This window comes from Primulina eburnea, unplaced genomic scaffold (genome assembly GCF_022965805.1).
Source record: "Primulina eburnea isolate SZY01 unplaced genomic scaffold, ASM2296580v1 ctg739_ERROPOS11973397, whole genome shotgun sequence".
NCBI classification, from domain to species: Eukaryota; Viridiplantae; Streptophyta; class Magnoliopsida; order Lamiales; family Gesneriaceae; genus Primulina; species Primulina eburnea.
In genome coordinates this window covers 1,782,140-1,793,860 of record NW_027331510.1, presented here as the reverse complement: position 1 = coordinate 1,793,860, position 11,721 = coordinate 1,782,140, and the positions used below count along the sequence as shown (strand labels likewise).

The 11,721-nt window shown below is 37.8% G+C and overlaps 2 protein-coding genes across 4 annotated transcripts; one reads left to right on the top strand and one right to left on the bottom strand.

The window, feature by feature from the left end:
• The first annotated feature begins 5,606 nt into the window (after positions 1–5,606).
• LOC140822148 (ultraviolet-B receptor UVR8-like) lies at positions 5,607–9,918 on the top strand. Of its 3 annotated transcripts, XM_073182897.1 has the most exons (11): positions 5,607–5,833; positions 5,922–6,066; positions 6,154–6,264; positions 6,363–6,423; positions 6,637–6,755; positions 7,117–7,202; positions 7,337–7,538; positions 8,159–8,212; positions 8,826–8,936; positions 9,346–9,402; positions 9,694–9,918. In XM_073182897.1, exons 1-11 carry the CDS (start codon positions 5,805–5,807, stop codon positions 9,901–9,903), a joined length of 1,185 nt encoding a protein of 394 aa, XP_073038998.1. In that variant the 5' UTR covers positions 5,607–5,804; the 3' UTR covers positions 9,904–9,918. The 3 variants fall into 3 exon arrangements, with proteins under 3 accessions (XP_073038998.1, XP_073038997.1, XP_073038999.1); XM_073182896.1 differs by having other exon boundaries at positions 5,607–6,066; XM_073182898.1 differs by lacking the exons at positions 8,159–8,212; positions 8,826–8,936 and having other exon boundaries at positions 5,607–6,066.
• Positions 9,919–10,202: 284 nt separating this feature from the next.
• Positions 10,203–11,560, bottom strand: LOC140822032 (membrane protein PM19L-like). Its single transcript, XM_073182756.1, has 4 exons — positions 11,187–11,560; positions 10,913–11,090; positions 10,724–10,772; positions 10,203–10,641 (listed from the first exon to the last, which is right to left on the bottom strand). Exons 1-4 carry the CDS (start codon positions 11,317–11,319, stop codon positions 10,531–10,533), a joined length of 471 nt encoding a protein of 156 aa, XP_073038857.1. The 5' UTR covers positions 11,320–11,560; the 3' UTR covers positions 10,203–10,530.
• Between the last annotated feature and the right edge of the window lie 161 nt (positions 11,561–11,721).

Genomic DNA, 11,721 nt, shown 5'->3' with positions numbered 1-11,721 from the left:
TTTGTTCCATTTCTTATATTTTTTGTTTTTACTTTGTTCTCAGACTATTCAATTTTTCTAGTTACTAGCTAGCATGGAATTCCAAATTAAATTTTTCGAAACTGAAATTGACATAGAACTAAATTAAATTAAAAGCATGAAATATTTATTCATAGGAATTTGTTTCTTCCAATTTTGATGTCTTCTCGATAACATACCAAAATAAAATTCTCAATGTGATGTAGCCAAAACAATTGGCGTAAAACACTGACTTTGTTATTAATTAGGTCATACACAATAATTTGTAGATTTTGAAACGTAAATATCCATTTTTCATGATATTATGCATGGATCATTGAGAGAGAGCGAATCTCTTGTTTCTGGTTTTTTAAAAATCATTGTACAAAATGAAACGAGAAAATTAATCGTTAATTGTTCTTGTATGATCTTAGAAAACATTTGTTTTATTATAATTTACTAAACACAAAAACTCCAACGAATCAATTTTATAAATATGAATCGAATTGACCTGTCTAATTGATAAAAATTCGTGATTACCAAAACAATATACAATAAGTTCAAGGATTCAATAAGACACATTTTTTAATTTAAGTTACTTTTCATTTCACATGCATATATAAATTATATACTATGAGATAATTATAACTTTTGGTGGGTTGAATTTGTGAAATCTATGTACTGCATTAGTTATCTTATTTAAATTATGTATTTAATTGCATATATTAATTTTTTTATTTGATTTATAATTAGTATTTACGTGTCTGATGACACATATTACATATTGTAGTGAAAATAAACAGAACTCGATCTCAAGAATGTGAACCCAATGACGTGCAGTAATCAAGAATCAAAAGATAGCTTCGAACATAAAGATCAGTACACGAGAATTACGTGGTTCGATCAATACGATCTACATCCACGGGAGAAGAAAGAACACTTTTATTGAATCGATCTCTTTACAAGGAAGTTACAGACAATTTCAGTAACCCTTTAGCATTCTATTTACGATCACAAAGAATCACAACTCTCTCTTGTATCTCACTTTTTTTCTCTCAAGTAGATACACTCTAGAATTATATTTTTCTCCGTCGTGCTTTTCCCTCAGCTCTCATCACATATATATCTGAATGCTGACCATAAAAACCGTTGATCTCTAAAATGCATTTGCGGTTACATTTCTTGACATTGCTATAACTGACTTCAGTCAAGTCCACGATATACACATTTGGCATTGACTGAGAGAATTATCCATAGTCTTCCAGAAGAATTTACCAACACTTCTGACTTACAATTCTCCACCTTGTTGTCAATTCTCACTTCAATATCAGTCGCTCTTCCTCCTCCAGTGCCTTAACTTTAAGGCTCTGTTTTTGATTCTAAATTAATCAGCTCCAGACAATAATGCAGCTTGTTTGTGGGGAGCACTTTAGTAAACATATCAGCTGGATTATCCTGTGTGCCGATTTTCACAACCTGTATCTTCCCTTTCTCAGTTACTTCTCGTACAAAATGTAACTTGACATCTATGTGTTTTGACCGCTCATGAAACACTTGATGTTTAGATAGATGAACCGCGCTTTGGTTGTCACAATGAATGAGTATTGGTTTTTGATTAAAACCTAAGTCCCTTAAGAACCCTTGGAACCAGATTCCTTCTTTCACTCCTTCTGTGACAGCAATGTACTCTGCTTCCATTGTGGATAAGGCCACTACTGGTTGAAGCATGGACTTCCAACTCACTGCGGTTCCATACAAAGTGAACACATATCCTGTGAGTGATTTTCTAGTATCAATGCTGCCTGCAAAATCTGAGTCTACAAATCCAGCAACCAACTCACTTGATCCTTTCCTGTCAGTAAAAGACAATCCCATGTTCACTGATCCCTTCACATACCTTAGTATCCACTTCAGTGCCATCCAATGCTCCTTCCCAGGATTAGACATGAACCTACTTACTAGGCTGATTGCATAAGCTAAATCAGGTCTAGTGCAGATCATGGCATACATTAAACTGCCCACCACATTAGCATAAGGTATGTTTTGCATATAATTTTTATCTTCTTCAGTGCAGGGACTTTGATCAACTGAGAGCTTAAAGTGATTTGCTAATGGACTTTGTACAGGCTTAGCATTATACATGCTGAACTTGTGCAGAACCTTTTGAACATATCCCGTTTGAGTGAGAAGGAGTTGTTTTTCAGCCCTTTTCCTTTTTATTTCCATGCCTAGAATTTTCTTAGCTGAACCAAGATCCTTCATCTCAAACACAGAACTGAGTTCTGCCTTTAAGCTCAAGATTTCACCTTTATCTTTACTGGCCAGAAGCATATCATCAACGTATAGGAGTAGATAAAGGTTTTCACCACTTTTCAGCCTTTTGTGATATACGCACCAATCATATTCACTTCTGTGAAATTTATTGCTCATCATGAAGTCATCGAATTTCCTATACCATTGCCTAGGGGCTTGTTTTAAGCCATATATTGATTTCTTGAGTTCACACACCATAGGTATATCAGTTTTTGCTTCAAACATTTCAGGTTGTTGCATGTAGATCACTTCATCTAAATCACCATGCAAAAATGCTGTTTTAACATCCAACTGATCCAACTCTAAATCTTCCTTGGCAACAATGGATAGGATACTTCTTATAGATTTATGTTTGACAACTGGTGAGAAGATTTCGTGAAACTCAATACCTTCAGTTTGAGCATAGCCTTTGGCAACTAATCTGGCCTTGTATCTTGGTTTTTCTACTCCTAAAATACCTTCTTTTCGTTTGAATATCCACTTGGAGCCAATGATCTTATGCTTGATTGAGGAGGAGACCAGTTTCCAGGTGTTGTTCTTTTCTAGTGATTCAATTTCTTCCTTCATTGCATTCACCCAATGTTTATTATCCACTGAGTTCATGGCTTCACTCAATGAGCCTGGTTCATTATCTTCAATGAGAGAAGCTGCTGTAAGAGCAAAGGAAACCATATCTCCATATCCATATCTTTCAGGTGGTTTGATGGTTCTCTTTTGTCTATCCCTGACCAGTTGATACTCCTTAATGTTCCCTTGTCCATGATTATCTTCTGCTTCTTTATCAGCATCTGCAGGGAATGATGACAGCTCCACCTTAACTGGTGTGACTGTAGATTCAGGGACTTCATTAGCAGTTGAGAGGGTTAATTCATGTTTTAACTTTAGAGGGAATTCTTTTTCCTTAAAAGTAACATCCCTGCAAATGAAGGTCCTTTCTTTTCCTGCCTCTATACACCTCAGTTTATACCCTTTAACACCTTCTGGATAGCCAAGAAGGATACACTTAGTGGCTCTTGGTTCCAATTTTCCTTGCTTAATGTGAGCAAAAGCTGTACATCCAAAAGGTCTGAGGTAATCAAGTGAAGGTGGTTTTCCCTTCCACTTCTCCATTGGTGTAAGAAAACCCAGTGGAACCGATGGGGATCTGTTAATCAAGTAGCTTGCTGTGACTACAGCTTCAGCCCAGAAGACATTTGGCAACCCTGAAGTTAACAGCATGCATCTCACACGTTCCAGGAGTGTTCTATTCATTCTTTCAGCCAAACCATTCTGCTGTGGTGTACCAGGGACTGTTAAGTGTCTAGCAATTCCTCTGTCTTGGCAGAATTTATTTAACTCCTTAGAACAATACTCCAAACCATTGTCTGTTCTTAAACATTTCAGTCGCTTTCCTGTTTGGTTTTCTTGGAGTATTGTCCATTGTTTGAATCTGTCAAAAGCATCACTTTTGTGTTTTAATGGGTACACCCAAACTCTTCTGGAATAGTCATCCACTAAGGTCATAAAGTAATTTGCACCTCCTAGTGAAGGCTCCTTGGTAGGTCCCCACAAGTCCGAGTGTACATACTCAAGAGGTGCATTTGTTTGATGCATAGCTTTGGGAAACTTGACTCTTGTTGCTTTGCCCTTTATGCACACATCACAAAATTCTGGAGATGAGACACATGACTTGGTTATTAGTCCTTGTCTACCTAATTCTTGCAGACCACGATCACTAATGTGACCTAACCTCAAATGCCACAGGTTAGTTCCTTCAGTAGCTTTTGTGGCAAGGACAGCTGGTTTGATTATTGTGTTGCCTGAAAGTAAATACAGCCCATTGATTAGGTCGCCCTTCATGAGCACAAGTGATCCTTTTGTGACTGTAAGCCTTCCATTCTCGGATTTGAAGGTACATCCTTTCTTGTCCAGTGCTCCAAGGGAGATCAAGTTCCTCCTTAATTCTGGCACATATCTTACATCGTTGAGAACCATTTCAGTGCCATTGTGGAGTTTGAGTCTTAAAGTACCAATCCCTGCAACTTTACAGGTCTTATTGTTTCCAAGAATCACTTGTCCGCCATCCAGTTTCCTGAAATGATTCAAAGCTTGTTTTGTTGGGACACATGTGAAAAGAGCAGCCACTGTCCATTACCCAGCCTTCATTAGTTTCTTGATTTGATACACAGAGTACCTCTGCACTTTCATATCCATCTTGTGTGACTTCTAATTCACCATGGAGTTTGAAACTTTCTTGGCCCTTTTTCCTTTCAGGACAGTCTCTTCTGTAATGACCCTCCTTGTGACAGTGAAAACACTTGCCCTTGAATATCCCATTTCTTGATTTACTTCTCGACTTACTCCGAGATTTCCTTCTGACATGTCTTTGCTCAGGTCTTCCACGCACAAAGAGACTATCTGCAGATGATAAGGATGGATTCCCTGTAAGTGCATCAGTTTCTTTGGATTTCAAGGCCTTCTGGACATCATTCAAGGACAATGAATCTCTAGCGTACTTTAGAGTTTCAACAAAGGTTGCATAGGATTTTGGGAGAGAGTTTAAAAGAATGATTGCTTTGTCTTCATCATCGATCTTGATTACAATATTTTCCAGATCAAGTAACAACTTGTTGAAGTCATCAACATTATCAGTGGTTGTTTTTGTTTCAATCATCTTGAATCCAAATAATTTGCTTTTCAAGTAGATTCGATCCTGTAAGGATTTGGTGAGATACAGTTCTTCCAATCTTTTCCACAGACCAGCTGCTGTTGTTTCTGATGAAACTTCTCGAAGCACTTTGTCATCAAGATGCAGAGTGAGGGTGCTGAACGCTAATTCCATTTGTTCATTTTTCTGATCTTCCGAGAGTGATTCTGGCAAATTTTTAAAATCGCCCAATGCCTTCGCCACCTTCTGTTGAACAAGAATGGCATGAATTCTTCTACGCCAAATCCCGAAATCTCCTCTTCCATCGAAACGCTCCACATCAATTCTTGAGGCCATTCTCCTTTATTCACGATTGATCACGGCAACCTGGCTCTGATACCACTTGTTAGGACCAATGGAATCCGGATATCTCCACACTGGTATGATATTGTCCACTTTGGGTTTTAACCCTCATGGTTTTGCTTTTGGAACTACCCAAAAGGCCTCATTCCAATGGAGATATCATTCCATCTTATAAACCCATGATCTTTCTCTAGATCTTCCAATGTGAGACTTTGGTTGCATCCCAACACATATATTAAATTTTTAATATTTTTATAATTGATATTCACGTGCACAAAAATTTCCTAAAATATTTGTGACGTGGAATTTATTTCTGGAAGTGAGTATCATCCATGGAAAGATTGATTCCGAATAAGATACGCACTTCAATTCAAGTTGAAACCACCAGTAAAACCTACCCGAAATTTGTACCATTTTTAGCTGCGCAGCCACGGTCTTCATCAAAAGACAAGTTCTTTGAGAACTTCCCGTAGAAGCCCACCGGTGCAGTGGCATCCCACTAATCATGGCCTCCAAAACTGTTGTTATTGCTTGGTCTCCCCCGTTACCTCAGAAAACTACAGTCACCCTTCATGCTCTGTTCTCAATTTTCACTCCTTTCTTTCTTTCAATGGTATTTTAGGGGTTCTGGAGAAGATGTGCAGATGGGAATTGGAAACAGTGAGGAGAAAGAATTGGTTTGTGCCATTTCTGCTCTGAGTTCTAGCAACGTTTGCTCCGTCGTGGCCGGCAGCCGCAACTCCCTTGCTATATGCGATGACGGAAAGGTTCTGATTTTGAAGTCCTTTATCTTGGTTTTACTGTAAAGATGATGGGTCTACACTGTGTGTGATTGTTTGCTTGTGATGATTTAGTTATTTACATGGGGCTGGAATCAAAGAGGAACACTGGGCCATCCACAGGAAACCAAAAATGAGAATGCTCCTAGCCAAGTTAAGGCACTTGCCAATGTCAAAATTATTCAGGTGTCTCGTGGTTTCTTTTCTGTGATTTATTCATTTATTTTGACAATGGTGTAGAGTTTGGCATTCTTTGTCAGTAAAGATTCTGGTTTGAATCATAGGCTGCTATTGGTGGCTGGCATTGCTTATCCGTTGACGAACAAGGTCGAGCTTATGCATGGGGTACGCTTATACCTTTTTAAATGTGTCTATAGAGGCCAATAATGAGAGCTAGGGATAAAATTTTGAAGTTTCAGCTTTCAAAGTTATTTGTGGTTGATAGGTGGAAATTTTGATCTTGTGCGTTGGATAGTGTCATAAGGTGTGATTCAAATGTGCACGCAAAAGTGGAGTTAGCTTCTTTTGTTTTTGAAGGGCGAACCCTCTTTTGTGCAGGTGGGAATGAGTATGGACAATGTGTTGAAGAACCTGAACGGAAAGAAGACACGGGCAAACCTGTCAGAAGAGATATAATCATTCCACAGCGATGCGTACCAAGACTATCTGTTCGTCAGGTGGTTAAACTCGTGTTACAGTTTTGAAGTATGGAATTATAAGCATTTTACCGCTCATTTCCCCTTGGATGATAGGGTTAATTAATACCAACAAATTTGTAGCAGTGAACTTGGTACTGAATTGAAACATTTTCAGTATCAAGCATAACTGATGATTATTCTTCTAGATGAACTTTGGTTACCATCGATAATTCTTATCACCTTTGCAACCCCCAAGGAATTAGAATTCTTTTGTATCAACCCAAGAAGTAGCATTTTACTTTTTTTGCCATTGTTTGATATTCTAATGTATATGCACTACACATGCACCAAGCCACTAATAAGATTCACCAGTTAAAATCCAAACTTTCTCATCCCACAGGTAGCTGCTGGTGGCACTCATTCTGTTGTTCTTACCCGAGAAGGACATGTATGGACATGGGGTCAACCATGGCCTCCTGGAGACATGTATGGTTGGTTTAGTGAAGTCTGAGATAAATATATTATTTGTTGTCTGATTTTTTCATATATGCTGCAAGCATTCATTTGATTTGGTAGCTTAGTCAGTTGTTTACACTTGTTTAACTTTAATCATTTTACAGAAAGCAAATTTCAACCTCAGTGCGAGTGCAAGGTCTTGATAGTGTTAGGTTAATTGCAGTTGGTGCCTTTCATAATTTAGCGCTTCTTGATGATGGAACTTTGATGGCTTGGGGCAATAATGAGTATGGTCAGCTTGGAACTGGTGATACCCAGCCAAGATCACAACCTATTCATGTCCAGGGCCTCTCTGATCTTACTTTGGTTTGTGTTACTATCCTCTATATAGTATATATTCTCCGGTGGCCATTAGTTTCCTTTTTCCAATGCATAGAATCTTGTGAGCATTTTATTTTTGCCATCAGTCAGTGTTGGTTCATTATATCGTCTTCAACCAACTGCTTTGGTTGGTTTTCCATAGTATCGATGATTTTCGATGCTATATGACCTTTGATAATTGTTTTGTATGAATCTGGTAGACCATTAAGAAAAAAAAATGTATTCATTTGAAAAAGTCTTAATTTCTCCGATAAAAGAGACGGCATTGTAAATATGCAAAAAAAAAAAAAACTGTGAAGTTTCGTTCGGAAGCCTCTGAATTTCTATGATGAAAGAGATGGCAATGGGGGATTTACAGATAGTTAGGGATCTGATGTTTTAGTGATTAGCAAGTTTAAGTGTCTTCTGAACAAAATCAGAGAATAGATACGGAATTTTGAAGGTTATACGTCCTAAAAGTAATGATATCATATGGCAATAACAATTTGGCGTTCTGTGGCAATAGAGTAAAGTTTAGAACTTATTGCCATGATAAATTTTGAGAAATTGAAAGTCTTCTGTATTATTTATGGTTGGAGTTAGAGATTCTATGCATTGATGTCCAGGTTGATATTGCTGCTGGAGGATGGCATTCTACTGCATTGACTGATGATGGAGAGGTATATATTATATCTCTTCATTCTGTTAAACATTTGCACATTTGAACACATCTCGGTGCTACTATGTACACAAGAACAATGCGTAGCCATTCAGACATGAAGAGAGGCTAAATATCTTAATTTCATCTTATTTTTTGGCAACATCTTCCCTGCCTCACTGGTTCTCTTAGGCAGCAGTCTGTTGGTTTAACCTGAAATATATCCTTGCAGTTTTTTTCTACTTTTGTTACTACTGCTATTTGGGATATTTATATTTGTAACAGTGTATTGGGAGTCCTTAGCCAGGACATTGGCTCGTCTCTTAGTATTCCTGAAATTATTTACTGTAAACATCACTGCATTTATTTTGTGTCAAATGCAACCATGCCACCACTCATGATCCCCAATAACACCCCCACCCCCACCCCTTTGCTTGGCACCAAAGGAATATATTTTTTTCAATATATCAACCAAATTCTGATAATAGCATTCTCTCTCTTTACTTCAGTTTAATCTATCTTTTGGTGTTTTTTCCTTTTGTTTGCTGTTTATCCACTATGGAGTCTTAATATACAATTTTGAATCTTGTTAAAGTTTAGCGAAGACTGTCTATCTAATTCACGTTTTTCCTTAGATGTATGGTTGGGGCAGAGGAGAGCACGGAAGACTTGGATTTGGAGATGACAAGAGCAGCAAAATGGTTCCTCAAAGGGTTCAACTTTTAGTGGGCGAGGACATTGTTCAGGTTCTTACATGTGTCAGCATTCTTGTGATTCTTATATTATAAAATTGTAATAGCTTGAATAAAAATGTAACAAATGAATTGCTCCTTCAACGTTCCATTCAGGGCCAACAGTATTGTGTAACTGCGTGTGTGTGGTGGTGCAAAAAACACTTAACTTACATTTTATTGTAGCGTGAATTTGAGTATTGGACTAAACCAAATTCTAGCTTTTGCTTTTTTACACTTGTGACATATCTATGTTTGTACTAATTGACTTATATTTATTTACGACGTCTTTTCGTTTTTATGTTTTGTGGTTTGTCCCTTTATGATGAGCAATTAGGCAATTTTGAGACGTGAACATCTTGTTTTATTATTTATAGTGTGCATTTTTGAAAAATGAAATGACAAAAACTTCTCTTCTTTGCAGGTTTCTTGTGGAGGTACTCACTCCGTTGCATTAACGAGGGATGGCCGCATGTATTCAGTGAGTGCTTTACGCTTCTTTTAATCTTATTTATGCAACAAATGGACATACTATTAGCCCACCAAACATGACATGCTCTTCAATAAAATAAACTAGCGATAATATATGCCACCCATTAAATGCATCTTTGTAACACTCATTGAATGCTTTTTACTCTTTGCTGTGCATTTTTGTTGGCGTTGAAACTCAATTAGGAACACAAGATCGGCTAAACTTTCTAAATCCATTTCACGTTTAACTTGAATCCAAGGGATTTTCAAGGCAGTCGTCAACTTATCTTGATGCTTGCAGTTTGGACGAGGGGACCATGGACGTTTGGGATATGGACGAAAGGTGACCACAGGACATCCAGCTGAAGTTCCCATAGCAATTCCACCTCCTAAAGGCATCAGTGCCAGTGCAGATGAAGGCCGGTGGTGTGCTAAACTAGTTGCTTGTGGTGGCCGTCACACACTGGCAATAGCTGAATGGCACGTTTCTGAAACTGATCAGGTACTCTGAATCGCTAAACTCAGAGTAATGGCCCAGTTTGTTTTCTTGTAGAAGAAAAGCTTGTATAATAGATATGGGGTACTGTTAGCTACTTTGGATATGCGTGTTGCACTCTCGCTATACATTGATACAACTTACCAACTCTAATACATGGTTTTCAAGTTTAGTTTTTTTGGAGAAAAACTATGTAACTTAATAATTTTCTTTTTGGGTAAATTGCGAAAGCACCTTAAGAATTGATCTAATGGCCGTAAACACATTTACGTGAAAAGTAATGCATAAAATTTGAAAATATTTAAATTTGGGAATATCACTACCACTATTTAATCTTTCTGTTGGATTACATGAAACTTTCGCCAACTCTTTCGTCCTCTGCCATCAAGTTTTCATGTTCCACTACCAATCTGTTGCATCAGCATCACAAAGCTTTACTAGAATAACTATTTTCTACTTGCAAGCAACAAAATCTCTCTAGTTATTAAAATTCTTGCAACTCGGATATGCCTCATTCTGGTAGATTCTAATACCTCACTACACTTATTAATCACTTGGTTCAGACTATGGACAAAAATCTAACCGTCCTGTTGAAACCTGAAAGATTGTGAACTTGGAAATTGTGGTATTCTTTGGGTGTCCTTAACCTTGGTAAGTCGGCCCGTATCTGCTGTTAAATATTCCAGCATGCAGAAGAAGCAGGTAGAGTAGTTGGCTGAGTCCTGATATCGCAATAAACGCTTCCAGCGTTTGCTGCGAGTTACAAGATTAAAATTCAAGAATCGGTCGGTGATGGATGCAATGAAAATATTCTATGTTGAGTTAGACACCTTACCAAGCGTTTACCCCTGTGTCCTCCCATTATGATTTGCTTGCAAACAAGACTGTCAATTGGCAAAGAAAATTGTGTTTAGATCACAAACAAGCTTGGGGCATGATATGATGTAGGCTACGAAGCAATGGTTATGCATGATATTCTAGATTATCTTTTCTCAAGAGATTGATGATTATATGTGATGGATACCCAAAAGCCAGAGCAGTAATCCCCAATGAGATGATTGCGGATGTTGCAGCACTTGCGAGTCCAACACTGTTCCATACACGAGCTTGCATGTATCCCTGAAACACCGAGCATATCCCCATCGTACCAGCGATCAACGCAAATATGAGAAGGAAAATCGTCGAAGGATTTCCACCCAGGTCTGCACATGTAAGCCATTAGCCTAGCCTAGTTGGAAGCTGCACGCACTGACTTTCGAGGTATATATAAACTGAGAGGGTTAGTAGTTAGTACTTACGGGGATGATTCTGCTCTCCATCGATGTACTTGTCGAGAGACCAACCAGCCAGCCCCACAACAATCAAATACACCACGAAATTCACTGTGAGCAGAGGTCCCATCAACCTTCTTCCACCATTTCCAACCGCCATCGATCTTCAAATCAATCTCAAAACCCACGAGTCTCCCTTAAACCGATTCGTTCCTCTGGTGTGTGCGTGTATGTGCTTTGATTTCTCTGCAGAACTTGCGAAATTCGAGGTGGGTTTGTGGTAATAAATGGAATGATGATGCATGTATTTGTTTTGCTTGTGTAAGACTCGAGCATCCAAGGGAAGTGACTGGATCATCATCATCATCATCATCTACTTTACTCTATGAGTTATTTAAAAATAAATCATGCCTCTGAATTCATTAAAAAAAATACTTATTTGGGGGCACATATAATTGAAATTACAAAAATATTCCTTTTTTATTCAATAAAAAAATCATAATAAAAAATTTGTATCTCATATATAACTACTATATATATTCTAATAAAATATTAAAATAAT

Coding starts and splice junctions, on each gene's coding strand:
- LOC140822148 (XM_073182896.1), top strand. CDS start 5,872: ATGCTCTGTTCTCAATTTTCACTCCTTTCTTTCTTTCAATGGTATTTT. Junction 6,067..6,153: donor CTATATGCGATGACGGAAAG/GTTCTGATTTTG, acceptor GTGATGATTTAG/TTATTTACATGGGGCTGGAA. Junction 8,937..9,345: donor TGGGCGAGGACATTGTTCAG/GTTCTTACATGT, acceptor TCTTCTTTGCAG/GTTTCTTGTGGAGGTACTCA.
- LOC140822032 (XM_073182756.1), bottom strand. CDS start 11,319: ATGGCGGTTGGAAATGGTGGAAGAAGGTTGATGGGACCTCTGCTCACA. Junction 11,091..11,186: donor TGGAGAGCAGAATCATCCCC/GTAAGTACTAAC, acceptor TTACATGTGCAG/ACCTGGGTGGAAATCCTTCG. Junction 10,773..10,912: donor ATTACTGCTCTGGCTTTTGG/GTATCCATCACA, acceptor GCCAATTGACAG/TCTTGTTTGCAAGCAAATCA.